The 20,839-nt window shown below is 36.5% G+C and overlaps 1 protein-coding gene across 2 annotated transcripts in view; it reads left to right on the top strand.

The window, feature by feature from the left end:
• LOC138700133 (zinc finger protein 345-like) overlaps positions 1–20,608 on the top strand; it is a 48,726-nt gene extending 28,118 nt beyond the window's left edge. Inside the window, exon 4 of one of the 2 annotated variants that reach the window (XR_011332244.1) lies at positions 15,350–15,487. Coding sequence is in view for 1 of the 2 variants with exons in the window: in XM_069826503.1 (XP_069682604.1) it covers positions 15,350–16,783 (1,434 nt within the window). In the remaining variant the exon portion in view is untranslated. Of the gene's footprint in view, positions 1–15,349 lie in introns of both variants that reach the window. The other variant, XM_069826503.1, reaches the window with a different exon arrangement.
• The last annotated feature ends 231 nt before the right edge of the window (positions 20,609–20,839 follow it).

The following is a 20,839-nucleotide window of genomic DNA, read 5'->3' as shown; positions in this document are numbered from 1 at the left end:
AATTTAGTAGCGTTCAGAAGCAAACTTATTAAGCATTTTCTTACTGCGTAGAGTAGGTTTAATTTTTACTTAATCAATAAAAAAAATGTTTCTCTCTTCTTAACTTTTACAATAAACTGTCTAGCTTTTATTAATCAGTTAATCTTTTAGTACTTTGATTTTCATTGTATTTGTAAATTTAATATTAATTGTAATTGTATTCTTAATATTGTAGTTGTAATCCCCTGATAGAGGGGAAGAGAAGGCCTGATGGCCTTATTCTGCCAGGTTAAATAAATAAATAAATAAGATAAATAAATTCCTGCAAATTTCGGGGAGGGGGCAGTGAGCGCTGATGTCACGTTCAATCACACCCAGATGTGTTCGATCGGGTTCAGCTGGGGGGCCAGCACATCAATTGCAACTCGCCACTGTGTTCCTCGAACCACTCCATCACACTCATGGCCTTGTGACATGGCGCATTATTTTGTTGAAAAATGCCACTGCCATTGGGAAACATGGCTGTCATGAAGAGGTGTACGTAGTCTGCAACCAGTGTACGATACTCCGTGGCCTTCATGGTGTCTTGCACGAGCACTACTGGACCCATGGATACCCACGTGAATGTTCCCTAGAGCATAATTGAGCTGCCGCCAGCTTGTCTCCATCCCACAGTACAGGTGTCAAGGAGCTGTTCCCCTGGAAGATGACGGATTCTCACCCTCCCATCGACATGATGAAGAAGATATCAGGATTCATCAGACCATGCAACACTCTGCCACTGCGCCAAGGTCCAGTGGCGATGGTCAGATGCCCATTTCAGTTGTAGTTGCCGATGTTGTGGTGTTAACATTGGCACATGCATGGATGGTCGGCTACGGAGGCCCATCTTTAGGAGTGTTCGGTGCACTGTGTGTTCAGACACACTTGTACTCTGCCTAGCATTAAAGTCTGATGTTAGTTCCACCACAGTTTGCCACTTGTCCTGTTTTACCAGTCTGCCCAGCCTACGATGTCCGACATCTGTAATGAGGGGTGGCCGCCCAACCCCTGTACGTTTGGACGTGGTTTCACCTTGGTTTCACCACTTGTTGAAGACACTCACCACAGCACTCCTGGAACACCTGACAAGTCATGCAGTTTCCGAAATGCTCATGCCGAGCCTCTGGGTCATCACAATCTGCCCTTGGTCAAACGCAGATAGATCGCGTGCCTTACACATTCTACACATGGACAGCATGCTCACTACATGCACCATGCTTGTGTCTGACTAGCAGTCATTCCTTGTCAGATGACACTGCTATCGCCTGGACGGGTTTATATCGATCATAGGCAGGTGGTCATAATGTTCTGGCTGATAGGTGTATACATGGCACAAAGAAACGGCCTGATATGTTTATAAACAATGACAAATGAGCAGCAGGTAACATAACACAGCAGAAGAAATGTACCTATGCTACCAATATCAGTGAAATTATTCTTGCAACAATATTGTGGTTTCAAAGTACGCCTAGTCTATATTTATATTGTGCAATTACCCAAATACCATCACATAACAATCAAATTGATGAATGGTACTGAATGATAAATTTCGTACTTCACCATGACATACTGTTTTAAAAGCATAATGTTGATTACGTTAGTTTACCTGATTAGAGAAAAAACATGCAGATAGAACCTTGTCACTCTCATGAAAAAACTTTGTATGTAATTAGAACCTTTTCAAACCAACTTTATCATGACCAATAATTGAGATATCAACATATAATATATATATATTATTTTTTTTATTGGGTTATTTTATATAATTTATATGGTAGATAGCTGTAAAGTAGCAGAATTCAATACAACAAAAATCTCAATTTTGCTAAAAAATGTCAGATAGATCCTTGTCATTCTGAGCCTGCGATATTGCAACTGGATCACACAATGTTTGTGTACTGATTGATCCTTCCATCAGCATGTTCTGTTCAGTGACGAATGCTTATTCTTTCTGGATTAGCATTCTTATAAATGCACGTTACTGGTTCAAAGAAAACCCAAGATGGATATGTGAAGCTAACAACCCTGGTATAGTGTGGAATACTAGGTGATATGGTTGTGGGACCTTATTTCTTTAATGGAAATGTAAACCAACATACATATGGAGAATTGCTGGACAGCACTGTAATGGAGCTCCTATATGTTTTGTCACTGAACAAATGGATAATAATATGATTTCAACAAGATAGGGCCACAGCACCTTATGCTGTAACAATTCGCCATTAACCAAATGAGATGTTCAGTGTGCACAGAGTTGGATGAGGTGGACCTCTGTCATGGCCTCCACAGTCACCAGGCCTCACACCTCTTGATTTCTTCCTATGGGGATTTGTGAAACAGCACGTTTTTCAGACAGCCTGCGTCTATAGATGACTTGAAACAAAGGATCACCCATGTTATCTGGCATATCCCACCTTAAACCTTTTAAGTATGACAAAAGAATGTCAGGATCAAGTGAGGCACTGTCTTCAAATAAATGGAACATATTTTGAACATTTGCGGTAGTGAACATACTGTATACAATTGTATTTTCAATTAGAGTAATGTTTCCCATTTGTTAACTGACTTCACTGTCTCACTGTATAATTGAATTTCTTGGGATATGTACACCAGACAAATTTTCCTACAAATTTAAATTGGCACACTGTTCGATTTCTCTTACAAGGGAACATACTCAATGTTAAGAAAACTTCCAAACAATTTATGCATATGTATGATTTGAGGCTTTCTCGGCGTTGGTTCGCTAATATGTTTTCGTGGGATATCAGCCGAGTTAAGATTTTGGAATGCTCCAAGCTTTCGACTGCTATCTCTGCAGCCATCTTCAGGGAAGTGATGTCCGAACAGAAAGTCGAAAGGTTATATAGATGTGGCTGTCTCAGGTGAAACGGGATTGGTTGGCGGATCGGCCAATCCGGGGCCGGGAATTGTCATCGCTCGTAAGCTCCGCCCCTCCCGGGATTACTGCGTGAAGTTTGGCGGGCGGCGAGCCCTGTTCCGCCGGTTGGAATCGGTTGCCGTCCTCGGTCCGTGATCTTCATGACCTTGATTGTAAGAGGGCCTGAGTTGGTCTAAGGCCGGTGTCCATGCCTGACTGAGCTGGAGTCCACTGTCTCTGTTAAAGTTGTTTTTCTCCAGCTTGATCTCTATGGCCTCCTTGATTGTACGATCCCAGTAGTGGCTTGATTTGTCGAGGACGGCAACCGATTCCAACCAGCGGAACAGGGCTCGCCGCCCGCCAAACTTCACGCAGTAATCCCGGGAGGGGCGGAGCTTACGAGCGATGACAATTCCCGGCCCCGGATTGGCCGATCCGCCAACCAATCCCGTTTCACCTGAGACAGCCACATCTATATAACCTTTCGACTTTCTGTTCGGACATCACTTCCCTGAAGATGGCTGCAGAGATAGCAGTCGAAAGCTTGGAGCATTCCAAAATCTTAACTCGGCTGATATCCCGCGAAAACATATTAGCGAATTTATGCATAATTTGAAAGAGCATCCTGAAATATATTTAAATCTCTACTATTATATCCTGCAATGCACATATAAACCAGCTAAAGAGAGTTAAAGAGACGGGGTGGAGGTCTCTGCCATCCAGTGGGATTACATTTGACCTCGTGGGTGCAAGGATTGAATATGTATGTTGTATTGTCTGAAGCAGCTCATTTTTTGCATCATTTTTGGAAATATAATTTAGGGATGTATTAAAACCGCTAATTTTATATAGCCTACTGCTATTACATTGTGTGCATGTGGGTAAGTACTCGGGAATTTTAAACACATTACAATGAATGCATATGAAATTCTCGAAACAAAATCAAATATGTACTCACCAATAATGTGACAGTTCCTGCTAATATCCATTCAACAAATTCATTTTCCTTCGAATGATAATGATAGTTAACCCCTTGGCAGTTATGGATGTAGAATCAACACGCACACACTGGTTGTGATGGACATTTTTATGCTACTAGTGGTGTGCACAGATAATGATTATTTTACAAGAAAATACTCTATAAATGTATTTTATAAACATTCTTTTGAGTGTAATTATAATATAAACTTACCTCTAAATGTTGTGTCGAGTATGATAAATTTCGAAACAGGGTTGGAAACACAAGGGAACATCGCCACATGCGGCACATATGATACGCACTTCTTTGCAGTATCTCTTGGACTTACAAATGAAACATTGATGCGCTGCATATATATTTTTTTTCTGTGGAGGATATTCATGTGGGAAAATGTTTTTCTTTTAGATGGAGAATTACCGGTTTTGATAACTTTTTCCCACCTGTATGGATGTGTCCATTGTAATGATTTTGAATTAGTGCATGGGCAACAGCCAATCTGAAGTCTAAGGAAGACATCTCTTTCCTGGATTCAGGGTTTTCCATATGATGAGACTATTGTATAGGGAAATATCCATTATGTGCAAAAACAATTCCATATACCATTTTATTGTTTTACGTATAGCTGGATAGGCCTGTGTCACTTGGTCCACCAAGTCCATGCCCCCCATATTTATACTGTATTCATGCACTACGTCAGGTTTGAACTGTGGGCTCTCCTTTCCTTTTTCTATCATATTTACCCTGACATGGCAGTTTGATAGAATTGACACCTTCCTCTTATCACACCACACTACATATGTTAGAGGGAGTTGCTTTACCTCTATTTCTCCTCACTTGGGGACTTGGGTATGAATGACCTTTGGTAAACCAACTCAATTTGTGCATACTGTCCCACATGCATTAGTTCCCCTATTGTACAGTTCTATGAATAATTTAAGTGAACTGTACCAGTTGTCTAAATATAAAGTTCTTCCCTGACCCAACAGCAAGTCTGCAAGGTGCATTACTAATTGAGCCAGAAAGCCCCAAATCTTTATCACCTGTATTGTCTATATCTTTTCCTATAATGCTTTTGTGCAGGTATCCAGTCCTACTTTCACACAAGTCAAATGTTTTTATACCAAATCTAGCCCGTTTGGTCTGAATAAATTGCTTCTGGCCAAGTCTGCCCTTTCATAACATAAGATTTTAATCAACATTAATTTTATGGCCAGGACGGTTTTGAATTAATTATTAGGTGGTCAGAAACTAGTAGTATTTTGCGCATTCTATTTCTCTCTGTGTCCTGGCTTGTGAAGTGGAGAAATTTCAAAATTGACCTGAATTTATTTTCAGACATACATTTTCCAAAAAAAAGGCGTGGCAAGCATTTCATCAGTGGACCAGTACATTTCAATGTTAGGCTTGCGAATTACTCCCGTAAGTATTATCAAGCCAAAGAAATTCAGTATGTCATCACTTTTGATGTCTTTCCACAAATGAATTCTGCCTTTTGGTAATAATTTATTCTTTGAGACAAGTTCCTCTTTCACCCTGTTATGATGGGAATTTGTCTCTGCTCTTATCAATTTGACCAACTCAACTTTGAAAAAAGTGGACAAATATGTCTACTGGTTGCCTATTACTATTTAGCTCTCTGTCTGATTGAACACCACTAACAGAATCTGCAAAAGAGTAACATACCATGTTACTGCCATTTCACTCTTTCCATAGTGCTTCCTCACCCCTGGACCTCACAGGCTTCACGTCATCATCACTATCGCAGGTTGAATTTATTGGTTCTTCGATGTCTTCATCATTGAAGTTTTAATCTAAATCACAGTTTGCATCTAAAACCTCTTTCACATCATTTGCTGTCAAATTTTCTGTGAGCACACATTTCCCACTTTGCACTGTAGAAGCACTTACATACAAAGCCATGACTCTGGGCTTATGACACAAGGGAATGTTAGCAACCACTAGGGGAATAGTAGCTATTTTTAGAACTGATAAATACCAAGTCTGCGTCAGGTCAGTAAAAGGAAACTCTGTCCCAAACTCGTACCGCACACTCAGCACACTCGATCTCTCTTACTGTAAACATTGCTCTTAGCTATAATAAAGTCAAGGGAACGTGAAAATTTAATCACACTCATAAGAAAATGATTTTATAAATACATCAGAGGTCTTTTAGAAAAGAACTGAACAATTTTACGATATATACTCGTTATCGGTACTTTATTACATAGAAAAGCTGTGTTTAATTAATTTAAAGTGGAAAATATCTGGTAACACATCACTTTTTATTCCATGAAAAAAAAATTGAAATTTGTAGGAGAGACAAGTATTTTTATATATCCTTCCTATTTTTAAATGCTACACAGGGTTTAAATCTCTATTCGCCAACATACTAGTGGTGCGGGGTAAATGGCCATCGGTTAAGAAGTTAACAAATGTTCGAAACACAAATCTTTTGTAAAAATGATATATAAATTGTTTAGACCTTTGCTTAACATAGAGTTGTGTTTCCGTATTATTTTTAATGTATGTAACCTCTCGTTTCTACATTTAGAAAGTGCACTGTTTGCTGTCGCTGCTCGTCCCCTACGCTGCTTCAGACAACACAATATACATATTCAATCCTCACGCTCACCAGATCAAACGTAATCCCATTGGATAGTGGAGACCCCCACCCCCCACCCCCACCTTCACCTCTTTAACTTAATTCTTTCTAGCTGGATCATATGTGTATTGCAAGGTGTAATATATTTTTTTTTCCTCCACATCAGACCTATCATTTCTTAGGACACACCACAGCTTAGGCTTATTGTACAATCTATGTAGATGTATTTAATTTATTGGTCTCACCCAATATTTTGGGTTTGTCCTGCAATATAGAATAGCTCACAATAAAATTTAAAATGAAAAATTATATAAACAGGTTTCAGACAAAAGTGATTAAGACTAAGAAAAAAAATAGAACCAAATATAATTTAAATTGAATGTACATCATAAAGATGCTGACGAAATATTGCTACAGAAAATTTTATTATGGTGGTGACGATGGCATTTTGAAGATCTCTCGTCAGCTTGTATTTTTCCCTCCACTTTACAAAGGCTTTCGGAATGGTGCCTCTTGCTCCGAAGAAGAGACCGGTAACTGTGATTTTTTCTATGTTGTATTTAAGGATGCTCTTTCGAAAGGTGTATAAATTCTTTGGAAGTTTTCTTAACAATGAATATTCACTAATAACGTAATAACATGCACAGTACCACATTGTACTTCTCATTTTAAAGCCTATTTTGACTGCAATAACTAAGGTAATCACTCCAGTACTGAGAATCATGCAATTGGTACTATGTCAGTCCAAGTGATTAAGTATTGGCAGCCACTGGCGTGGCTCAGTCAGTTAAGGCGCTTGTCTGCCAGTCTGAAGTTGTGCTTGGGCGCGGGTTCGATCCCCGCTTGGGCTGATTACCTGGTTGGGTTTTTTCCGAGGTTTTCGCCAACTTTAAGGTGAATGCCAGGTAATCCATGGCGAATCCTAGGCCTCATCACCAATCTCATCGACGCTAAATAACCTCGTAGTTGATACAGCGTCGTTAAATAACCAACTAAAACAAAATAAGTACTGGGAATCATGCGTGGACTTCTCCATATGGAGTTTCCATGAGAGTGCGGTGTGCTCAAATTTGATTGAAAACACTGTAGATACTTACAAAAGAAATCCATTCAATATTAAATTTTATGAAAAGTCATTGTAGCTAGATATACAAGTAACATGCCCAAAACCACTTTTTCGGTAACAGGGACACAAAAAATATATATATATTTTTGCAGTTTCACAATACTTCATAATAATGAGATGTTTCCATCAATTACACAGGTTACTGCCTGCAGGTAAAAGTAGAGTGGTACATATTCAGTCAGTTTTAAATTGTTTTAATGCATATTAAACAACTTTTACATGAATGAACATTCTTTTCAAACATTTTCACTTTATTTTAGCATGAATGTTTAAAATAAAATTCCAGTCAGAACTTTTTACATAAGCCATCATAAACTAAAATTTCTAGTTATGTTCCCAGTACAATGTGCAATTGAAAGCTGTCAGAGACTGGGCAGGTTTATCAGAGTATTTAACTTATTTCATGTTATTGTTGTTTAGTCAACTGTCCGAAGACAGGTCTGAACCTCACAAATGATACCAAGAAGCCACCACTTATGAGGCAACTAGGCCAGGATATAATGGGATAGGGTGGCCTGTTCCTTTCCCCCTCATTGCATACATCGCCGACTAGCTACATATTACGCTAGTCTGACTTCAGATGCATACAAACAATTGTTCTTCCTCTGACACAATATATCGTCAAGTGAGATGTACTGCCTGATAATAATAGATGTACAGTTTCCCTAGAAAATAATGAGACGATTGAATATTCCTAAGTCTCAGATGTAAGACACTGCGCATGATTGGAGACCAAAGCACTGATACACAAGGTAACGAATATTGAGTTACTTAAATTCAGGCTGTTTGGTTTGTTACTAGCATCGTTCCGAAATTCACTTCAAAAACTGCAAAAAAATATGGTAATATGACGTAAATAATAGATAAATATATATACATAAATCGTGTAGTTAAATCGACATTGGACCATCAAGACTAGATCGACACTCCGCACAGAAAGGAAAGCTTTTGTGTCGTTTCAGTAGCTCAGACGCTAAGACTTCTGCGTGTTGTGTAGAAGAGTGCGAGTTCGATTCTTAGTCTACACAACTATCTTTTTGTCTAAATAATGTTGAAATAGAGTTTTACAAAGTCCTGAGATTAAGTGTTAATGATCACAAACAATACAAAATTACGAATTATACTATTATAACCGTTAATCTAATTAATGCATATATATATATATATATATATATATATATATATTTGTTTATTAAAAACTAACAATTAGAATGAAATTAAAAAAAAATATTCCTAAGCCATACAGACAAACCTTTCGAAAGGTTTAGAGTCCTTAGGTCTATGCCATTTGTTGAGTACTTGTAATTATTACAATATTTTATTAGTAGCTTTCCCATATGTGAAAGAAATGCACTCGCACAAAACAATTTTTGTTAAAAGTGTGGCTTTGGACTATTTCATTTTCACTCCTTCAGTTGATTTGAACTATTTTATCTACGTGTTTGCAATAGTGTTTAATTTAATGTGCATTCAATTTTATTCATGTTATGATTGAATTAAAAAGCACTGTTGCAGTTATTACTAATTGGATATATTAATACTAATTATCAAATGCATCTGTTAAATAACGAATTGCAGTATCTTTTGCAGAATTTTGAATGTTTACGTTGTGAATAATATTTATGTACTATATACTATAAGGTGTTAAAAAACAGGAGACGTTTCGGTTATGCAGTGGAACCGACACGCTACTGTACTTGTATGAGCTACCGAGACAAGGCAGTGACATTAGCAGCAGTCCAAAATTTAGATCCCACAGCAGGGATTTGCCATTCGATACAGAGAAGCAGTGATATTTTGTGACCCGAGCTATGTTGTGAAATCAAGCCTTAAGTGACTGTCTTCTTCGTGATCCTTCTTCTGGTCCTTGTCCTTGTTGTGGTGCTTGTAACAATTCTTGTTGTATTTGTCATGGTACTTATCGTGGTTTTGGTCCTTATCGTGGTTCTTTCGTATTCCTAGTGAACCATATCGTAGTCGTTATTGTAATCCTTGTCATGGTGCTTTCCGTTGTCCATGTCGTCATCATTATCGTAGTCCTTGTCGTTTTTCTCGTGATTCTTATCGTCATCTTGTTTCCTTTGTTGTAATCCTAATCATGGTCCTTGTTGTCTTTGTCATGGTTCTAGTCATGGCTTTGATGCTTGTTGTAATGCTTGTCATGGTCCTTGTTGTGTCCATGTCGTAGTCCTGATTGTTATCCGTATAACGATGCACGTCCTGATCCTTACTGCAGTTGTTGTTATTCTTGTCTTTGTGTTCGTCCGTTTCGTGGTTCTATAATGGTCGTTGTTTCTTTGTCGTAATACTTGTCATGGTCATTATTGTTGTCCAAGCCCTGGTGTCTTATTTCGATGATTGTCGTGGTGCATGTCATGGTCCATGTCATGATATTTATCGTGGTCCTTGTCCTTATCTAGGTTCTTATAGTGGTCCTTGATGTCTTTGCCATGGTTTTTATTGTGGTCATTGTTGTCTCTGTTGTGGTTATTCTCTGGTTTGTTGGGGTCCTTATCGCAGTACAATACTTGTTTCCATTGTAATGGCCTTTTTAGATCTTGTTTTTGTCATGGTCCCTATCGTGGCCTTGGTCCTTATCGTGGTCCATGTGATTCTTATAGTTGTCTCTTTGTCCATTTTACATCCTTATACTGATCCTTGTTGTCTTTGCCATGGTCCTTATCGTGGTTACTGTTGTCTTTGTTATGTTTCTTATCGCAATCCTTGTCTTTGTTGTGGTCCTTATCGTGGTATTTATTGTCTTTGTTATGATCCTTATCATGGTCTTGGTCCTTATGGGTGAATATTCTGAAGTGGGCAAATACGAGTATTTGAAGGTCAATGAAAAGCTCATCTTTTGTTTCAGCAACACCACCACTATCACCACCATCATTATCATCATCATCATCATCATCATGAGTATAAATATCTGAATATAGTACTCCATATTTCTTTATGGGATCTTTAAATTAGGTTAAGGAAAATACAAGACAATAAGATGAATAGTTATGTTAACAATAACAAATTACATGGAGTTATAGAAATAGTTCACTGCAAAGAAAGAATAATGTTAAAATGTTTTATGAATAAAAGGATACGTGAGTATGAAGACAAGGCTCTTGTCGAACTTCCCTCTGTACCATAGTATTTGATGTTTATATATAATGCCAACAAATGTATTTTGCAATATGTTTCTTCCACAAATTCTATTTAGTTCCTCTTTATAATTCTCTATAGATGATACTGGGACAACAGACACATAAATGCCTTTGGCTGCTGCCTGTATGACAGAAAGAAGCTTTTCTGGTGAAATAATATTACCATGTGCAACGAAAGTATCTGCAGACCTCTTCAAAACTGGCCCCTACACCGTCAGCTGGTCCTTTTCCATGACCTGCAATTGAAAAATTCCAAAACCAGCTATGAATTTTAGGAAATCGTTGTGGTAACTTTTCTGCCATGTATTGCAAATTGAATTTGTTTCGATATTGTGATGTTGGCCCATCTGACCAAAAATGTACAACTTCTATGTCTCTAGAAACTTTGCTGCGAGCCCAAATAAATATAGGCTCCATATGAACCATAATGGCATATGCCCCATGGTCAAGGTTGGTGGAGATAGTGGCAAAAGCATGTTTCTTTAATTTTCTATTTTCCCGAAAATACAAAATTCCAGTGTGAACTGAAATTTTCTTTTGAGAAGCACCAAAATGAAGAGATTGAACTTCTTCATTGCATTTTGTTACGTAATTTTCGAAAAAATCTATGTGAAAGAGTATCTCATATTCTTCTATGTTCTCTTTCAGATACCTGTTAGTTTTGTGTTGCATGTATATCATAAAAGTATGACGCTTGTATTGATGTAGTAGTAGAAAAAACTCTTCACACAACACTTTTAATGGAACTGATAAGGTTTCCTTCCTGACTGTTCTCAATTCTTTAGCTTCTTTCTTAATCTCCTTTGTCTCTTTCTTTTTCAGCCACTTTTGGTATGTTACTACATTCTCATATTTTTCTTGTTGTACCTCGATTACTAATTTATTGAGGCACTATTTGCAAGTGTTGTACATACAATCCATATTTTCAGGGTCACATGTGTCTAACTTGACAACATCAACTGGATTTACACATTTTAGAATCTTAAGAAAATATAGCCTTTCTACAACAAGTTTGAAATTCGAATGCAAAATGCATTCACAAGTGTTGTGATCTACTATCTTGGGATCTACAATATAAAAAGGTCGGAGTTTACAAAATGACCCATATGACAAATTGCAGTGATACTCTATCACAAATTTTTTGTGCAAGTTCTTCATAATGTCCGGGAGGTATCGTTTCTGCCTTTTTATTTTATTTTCTGTTTTTGTTTCTTTCTTTCCCGCACAGAAATGACTATTACAGTCTTCTTCGAGGAACTTTTGCACGAGCTCTCTGATATTTATCGGTAGTTTGTAACGTTTTTTCTTGTGTATAGCATTATTTACAATTTTTCTGTACATTTTGTATGATGCAATGCGTGAGTGCATCATGATGAAACCATATTTCTTTAGTTTGGGAGGAGTTACAATACTAGTAAATTTTCTTCGCTCTTTGGTACTGATATCAACTTTTGCGGTCTTCAGATGGCGAACCAGGATTTCATTGTAAATTAGTTTTCTTTTAACTGATTTTGGCAACTCTTTCCTACCAACGTTATTTTTTTCAGCTCCCCAAATTTTTCTGGTGTTGTTAACGACTGCTTTTTCCGATGAGATAATCACTTTTTTAGCTTTTCAATTTTTTTGTGGGCCTCTTAGTTTGGTTTCCAAATCTTTTACCTTTCTATGTGCTTTGGTTCTGGCCAGTGCCTTTATCTTTCTGCCCATATTTCTTTGCCTTGATAATGCAGGTTGTATATTCTGAATATGTGAACTGTTGGAATCTTCACTATCAGGGGTATTACTTTTTAAATATCTTTTCATTACAGCCTGTTGTTTAAGATTTCTTCTGAACTTCTGTACTCTAGATTTCACTTGTCTTCGAACATTTCTTTTTTCACGATCAGTCATATCTGCTATTTTCTTCCTTTTTTTATTATATTCTTTGTCACAGTTCCTCTTTTTCTGCAATTACTCTTCAGTCATATTTGCCCTCTGCCTACGTTTCTTCTCCCTTTCATATTTTCTCCTTTCATCACCAGACTTTTTTTTCTTTCCTATAAACAATCACATGAAATAACATTCGAATTTACTTTATATACTAGTATTCAATAATTGTATGGTAAATGAAACGCCAGTCCCAAAAGAAGAAACAGTGGTCCCGAAATGAAGGGACTTACGTTACAGGGACTGTTGTTACAAATTATTAAAATTTCCGTGCTAGTACTGGCAAAATAAATCGTTAAAAATATGATGGAGGTTAGATTTTCTAGTTGACAAACATTGCAGTGTTTTGCATATACTACGAAAGTTTTGTATATACAGATTACATTTAATGCCAACTGGGACCGGTGTTTCCAATAGAAAACATAACATACAGTCATTAGTGATGATTTTTGTATTTTTCAATCATTTAAGTTACGATAATGAACAAAAAACTTACCAACTGGCACCATGTTGACCTTTCACCACTACCAACCGTTAAAATTTACCACACGAATTAAAATTATCTTTTCTAGTAGCTCTTTTATTTCGAGGGACCGGCGTTACGAAATTTTTGGGGACAAACTTTACGTTAAAGTTGTGTCTTTTAGAATTAAAGAAACTACAATTTCTGTTTTTCGTAAGTATTTTAACTATTTACTTTTATAACCTTGGCTGGGAAAATAAAATCAAATCGAAATATTCCGAGAAAAACTTAGTCATATAGAGTAAAATGTAGTGGGGACATAGGGACTGTAGTTACATTTCAGCATTGGGATTAATTTTTTTAGTATAAATTTTAAAATTAATCCTTCTATACTTTGTTTATAAATAAAACACATGAGAGTTAGTTAATTAAACACAAAAACAATCGGTTAACATTTTCAAGAAACTCCTTAAATCAGCCCTGACATACATTTACCCTTTTCAGGATATTCACCCTTATTGTGGTTCATGTCGTGGCTCTTATCATTAACCTTGTTCTTTTCGTGATCTAATTCGTAATTATTATCGTGGCCCTTGTCTTTATCCATATCGCGTTTCTTAGATCGGTTCTTGTTTCGCTTGTCATGGCCCTTATCGTGCTCATTATTTTGTCGTAGTCCTTGTTGCCTTTGATATGTCCCTTATCGTGCTCTATGTTGTCTTTATTGTGGTCATTGTTGGCATTGTAATAGTCCTTATCGTTCTCCTTGCTGCTTTTGTCATGGTCCTTAATAAGTAATTTGTTGTCTTTGTCATGGTCCTTATCTTGGTAAATTTCGAAGTCCTTATCGTGGTGTATGTCGTGTTTCTTGTCATAGTATATTATCATGGTCCTGATTATGGTCCTTATCGCGATTCTTGTTGTCTTTCTAATAGTCCTTTTCGTGGTCCTGGTTTTTAATCCTTATGGTGGTCTATGTCGTGACGTAATCCTTGTGGTGTTTGTCGTGTTTCTTGTATGTAACCATGGTCCTGATCTTTGTCCTTGCCGTGGTCCTTACAATGTTCCTTGCTGTCTTTGGCATAATGTCTACATTTGTCATTTCAAAATTAATATTGTTTTTGCAGTTTGGTGAATGACTTTCGTGTAACACGGTATATTTCAATCTTTCATTAAAGGTAAACGATCAAGGATGTAAAAAAAGACCTACACCAGAAATACACAGACAACTGATAACATTTTCCACTGGTGTGCACTGGTGTCGATACCGTGTGAACTGCGCTGCAGAACTTTAACTTGCGACGACCAAGAGTCGTCTCATTCTTTTTAAGGGGAACTGTACATATCAGCCAGAACCTCAGAGGACTTCTATATTATAGTGCCTTATAATAAATACCAAACATGTTAACCATCATAAACAAAACAGAGGAGAAAATATGAGATAGAATGAAGTAATGATGTTTTAGTGCTTATTGCTGCTTTTGCTGACTTCTTTAATTCATATGCTCATAATTGAAATTTTTGTCAGCTATAATGGTAGAGGTGGAAATATTGTAACATAGACATATACAATGTCCAACAGATGAATGGGATTTTAAGGAGCACTATATCTGTCGCATCACAGTTGAAGAGCAAAAAAGTGCACACACATTTTGTTGCCAGTATAGTGGTATTTAGTCATGATGAAAATGTGGTGCGGTGCACAACGTGCTTTTGCTACTAGGTGTGAATTTCGTCATCTTAATTTATTGTGCCATGATGCTGTCCCATCTACTTATGTCACACTTTCATCCATACAAAATTCAGGTGGCACATCAATAATTAAAATATCGCGATGTTCTCAATCAAAGGGTGGTTTGTGAGATTTTGAATTACATGACGATGAAGACTTTATTGACACTTTGTGCATATCTGACAAAACACATTTCCATCTCAGTTGTCACTTGAAGAACGTCCCTTTCAAGAAATAAATGACAATATGTATTTTATGATCTCATGTATGTCATTTTGAAAAGTAAATTCTTGGTTCAATAACCAACTATTTATAATCGTCCTATCCTGTATTTAAAGATACAAATTGATTACTTTCACAATAATTTTATTTATGTACTTAGCACTGGGAATAATAGGCACCACTTAATTATCATTATTCTATTGCTGCTAAATACTGGTAACTCTGGATTTTTTCTTTCACAGGTAGACTCCAAGAGTATGGAAATAGGTAGAGAAGTTTCAATGCATGAAGACAAAATCTGCACATTTATTAACAATGAAAGAAATGTTTTTTGTGAAGATTTGGTTGCAGATGTAACAAGTGTAACTCAAGGTAGTGATACAGAGATATCCAAAAGTTGCAGTGAAAATGTCGGTAATAAAGAAGAAAGGAACAAAATAGTTTCAGAATATGTGACAGAAAATCAAGACACAGGTTCACTTAACTGCCAGGCTTGCGTAAAATCCTTTGCCAAGCAGGTATACCTAAAGAAACACGAAATTATGCACACTAGAAGAAAATCATGGTCTTGTAAAAACTGTGGTAGTGGATTTGCTCATTCTATAGAATTTCCATGGTCCAGAAGATATTACTGTATATGCAAAGGCATTGAAGCAGGCTGTTCGGTAGAATTGAATAAAAATTCTAATTTTGTATGTAGTTTATGTTCAAAAACCTTTACAAAAAGAGTATATCTGAAAAGACATGAAGTGGTGCATAGTGGAGAGCGTCCTTATATTTGCACAGAATGTGGGAATTCATTTTCTCGGACTGGAGATCTTGCCAAACATTTGAGGATTCATGCTAGAAGCAAAGTCCTGAAAGAGATGTCACCTATTACACATAGTGAACCACGTGAAAACATCAATGGCAAGGTAACTGGACCTCTTTCATGCAAAGTGTGTTCAAGAACATTTACTAGAGAATACTATCTCAAACAGCACGAAATAGTGCATAATGAGACAAGCACATACCTGTGCGAACAGTGTGGCAAGTCCTTCTATAGGCGTGGAGCCCTGATGCAGCACATGGCTACTCACAGCAAAATCAAGTCTCATTTATGTAACCTCTGTAATAAAACATTTGCGTATCTAAGTCGTCTCAAGGAACACAAGCGACTGCATGCTGGAACAAAATCATATTTATGCAACATATGTGGAAAAGCTTTTGCTACCAAAGAAGGATTGATGGGCCACGAAAGGACGCATACTGGTGAGAAACCTTATATATGTGCTCTCTGTGACAGAAGTTTTGCAACTTCTTCGAATTTCAGAACACATATGAGACATCATACTGAGGGAAAGAGGTTCCCGTGTAAGACGTGTGAAATGTCATTCTTTACTAAATCAGGGTTGGAGAGACATGAGGGGCTTCATACAGGGGTTAAACCATTCCAGTGTGATATATGCACTCTAGCATTCTATACTAAAAGAGAGGTGATTAGACATAAACTATTTCATCTTGGCAACAAGAGGTTTTCTTGTGATAAATGTAACAAGTCATACTATGAAAGACAACATCTTGTCGTTCATGAGAGAACTCATACTGGAGAAAGACCATACTCTTGCAGTTGGTGTATGAAATCATTTTTCGAAAGATCTAAACTGAACAGACATATGCATATTCATAAAATATAGAATTTGCATTATTAATTTATACAAATGTGAGGGATTATCACTCCTACTGCCTCTCGGTACTACTGTCTGACAAGTGATCACTCGTGTAACTGAAGCTGCATGTACATATCAGGTGACATGGCATTAGTAAGCCATGTCAAGCTGAATGACTGCAGTCTGGAAGTGATGGATCATTGAGTGTGTACACATCCAGAAGTATGATGTGAACGAAAACTAAAATGGCGTCTGTTGAACTGTAGACATAGTAATAAATGTAGTTTTGTAAGTAATAAAACAGAGAAAAGAAAAAGCATAAGAGAGATTGTTGGGTGCATAAATGGATAAAGAGAAGAAAAGTGTTAGGAGCCTCAAATACTCTTGTGGAAGAGAGTTGCAGTTACAATAATCACTGTGGTGATTGCACTTGTGCAACTCTGCATGCAAAATATTTGTGTTCGTTGCTTGCATAGAGGTTTTGCGTAAAATGGGTGTGCTAGCGACAGATGCAAGGTTACACAAGGCTCCTGCTCTCAAACCGAGAGATAAGTGCATCTGTGTGCAACTCTTCAGCTGGTGGTACACTTTTTCAGTGTAATTGTGGCTATTAGTTGCGGAATGGTTAAATGAAAAAAGAAAAGTAATCATCCTCATCATGAAACAAATCATGGATTTAGGCCCAATGGCCTGTTCCAGTCTCAGTGTTCATCCAGAAATCTTCTAAGCAGATGACCTTGACTCCATTTCCATGTTGGTATTTTGAAATTAAATTTGGTAATCTATCCCTCTTCATTCTTCCCAAATGTAATCTCCAGTTCTTCCTATATTAATGCATTTTGTCAAGTACAGGTTTGAACATAAACTCTAAAAATATAAATTTATGAGATTTTTTTTTTTTTCACAATTTCCAGGGAAAAATATCGACATATTAAAACTAATTTTAAAATTTCTGTTCATTTTCCATTCACTTATATTGTTTTTACATAATTATAGAATTAAAATACTCATATTTACGCACTAAAATTATTCATTCTACTAACCTACTATTTAATCTCCTGGTATTTTTCAGAAGATTGAATTTTTAAACAGATCTTCTTGCATCAAAATTTTGCAGCAAATATCTGACAGGCCATGTTGGGCTTGGATAAGATAACAAGCATGCCTCAAATAGTTTCTAAATTCATACTGTATTTTTGAGATGTCCACATCATGTTCATTGCTCTCCAATGAAGCATTACTTCCAGGAAGACCCATATAGTTCAACAAACTTCTAGAGTTTTGCACAGAGAAAAATTTCACTCCATTTCGAGCAAGGAGTAGCATTTACTTCATTCCACATTTATATTTTCTCTGTAGTAACAAATTTCTTCAAACATTGAATTTCATCAAATAAATTATCTTTATTCAGACAATGTCCATCTACATTTTAAGAAGAATAATATGCTCTGCAAATTTTTCTCTTTCTGGAGCAGATTTCAGCAGTATAGGCTACATGCCATAGATATATTGTGCACGAATAACCCAGAACTGGGATATTTAACAGCATTTTCATAAAATTCACAAGAGACGCTGAGAATTCTGTTGTGGAATAAGAACCACTTCTAAAGATGCCAAAAGTTACTTAATTGATAATGGAATAATGTTCTGTTCTTTCCTGGAGTTCAGTTTTTTCTATTAACCTTGATAACAATATGGAAGCCTTGCTTACAGTTACGTCCTCACCTTTATTTTTTTATTATGGCATCATGAAAAAGTGGCAAACTTACATTACCAAAATTCATTATAGCAGCATATAAGTATCATTAAACCACATTAAAAATGTGCATACAAATCATTAAATCTGGGGATGAGTTTTGTCCAGGGACTGCCCCTGGGAAATGGAGACATCTGGTAACCTTATGGTTATATATAATTTGTCTTGTGATTCTGTCATTTGTACTTCACTGTTCTCAGGAATTTCAGCTTTGCTGCAGTAATGTGGTATTCATATTTCTTTCTGTTGGCCATATAACAGTGTAGGTATTGCTAAAGTGTTTATACCTTCAAACGTGTCTTTTTTTTTTTAACTTTGGAGGTTTTTAGGACTTTATTAATTCCGCGAATTTTGAGAAATTTCGTAATTTTAGTGTTAATATCTGCTTTATTTTCGTAGGAAATTGAGCACCCCAAGTAATTGGCGTTATTTATTTGTTCTATAATGTTGTTTATTACTATTTTGCATTTTAACTGTATCTTTTCCTTTGAAAGCCATTGTTTTTGTTTTGCTGCTGCAAAAATAATGAATACTATAAAGGATTCTCATGTCTTTGGAGGTCATCTAATCAGTATTGTAAGGATGGAATTAAAAGAGGAGATGTTCAGCTGTATTAACAGAAAAATGGTCAGTAATAAATAAAAAGCTTCACAAAAAAGAATATTATTTTTACTAATTTTAGGACCAACTACATGCAGTAACTGAAGTCTGTCGACATTCGAGTAAAGTTTCTAAAAAGATCTCTAAACCCATCTGACTTCCCTTAAACACCCAAATTGACTGTCCTCCATTGTAGGTATCTGTTTACCCAGCACTAATGCCTTTTCCCCTTTCCTCTTATGTGTCTGGTCGTCATTCACATTAATTAAAATAGCAGCAGCTATTGCAGTGGCAGTATTTTCACTTGACATTTTCACCACTTTCTGTAAGCAGCATCCAATGTAAAATACACAAGTCAAAATGAGTTAAGTGCAAGTTGCAGTTGAAGACCATAAGGGAAAGGGAGGTAAGTCAGTATTTAACAATTTTATACAATGGCAAATTGAAAGTTTTCAACCAAATATCTTTTATCTATACATGGGGGTTATGCGGCGGGCCAGTAACTTGCCCATGTAAAAAATATACAGTAAGTAGTAAAAACGCCAAAGGAAATAGCTGGACAGATATATCAAATGACAACACTACGCATATACAAAGGACTACTCTATTGGAAAAAAATGACAATTGCTACATGGAATGTCAGAGACATAAGTCAGAAAATGCCAGAAATTATTAGAGAAATGGAAAACAGCAATATAGACATTTTAATTGTATCAGAGACAAAGAAAAAAGGAAAAGGCTCTGAGGAAATTGGAGATTTATCTTCTTATACTCTGTTGAAAGAGACAAAAGAGCAGCATCAGGAATAGAAATAATACTACATAGGAAGTTAAAGTCAAGAATAATAGGATACTCTTGGAGCAGTGACAGAATAATAATGTTAAAATTTAGAACTGGTAGATCGCATTGTAATATTACTGGAGTATATGCTCCCTCAGATGGGAATAAAGAGGAAACACAACGATTCTATAAAGAACTACAAGATAACATAGATAAAACGGGGAAAAATGACATGATAATTTTAGGTGACTTAAATGCAAGAGTCGAGAACTCAACAATAATGGACGTTATAGGATCACATGGAGAAGACACAAAAAATGATAAAGGCCAACAACTGATAGAATTTTGCACCTTCAACGACCTAAGAATTACCATTATTTTCTACCCACACAAAAATATTCATAAATTTACTTGGTCTGAATGAGGACGAAGTCGACCTGGTTGGCAAGTTGGCCTTTTATGCCCAAGGTTGCGGGTTCGATCCCGGGCCAGGTCGATGGCATTTAAGTGTGCTTAAATGCGACAGGCTCATGTCAGTAGATTTACTGGCATGTAAAAGAACTCCTGCGGGACAAAATTCTGGCACATCCGGCGACGCTGATATAACCTCTGCAGTTGCGAGCATCGTTAAATAAAACATAACATTTATTTACGAGGAAGAAGATCAATAATTGATTACGTTATTGCAAACAGAAAAATACGGACACACTTCCAAGATACAAGAGTATTTAGAGGAGCTGAAGCTGATACAGACCATTTCTTAGTTGTTTCGAAGATTAAATTACCAAAGAAATATTGGAAAAAGAAAAACGAAAAACAAAAGACTGAGAAATTACCTTTCAAGATACAACTATTGGAGCAATCTGGAATAAGAAATTTATACAAGACTAAAATAGATAAACTAATAAGAGGAAGAACAAGTATATAAATCAAGACTGGACAATGCT

Source organism: Periplaneta americana, chromosome 5, assembly GCF_040183065.1.
Source record: "Periplaneta americana isolate PAMFEO1 chromosome 5, P.americana_PAMFEO1_priV1, whole genome shotgun sequence".
Lineage (NCBI taxonomy): Eukaryota > Metazoa > Arthropoda > Insecta > Blattodea > Blattidae > Periplaneta > Periplaneta americana.
This window is presented reverse-complemented; position numbering and strand designations above follow the sequence as displayed.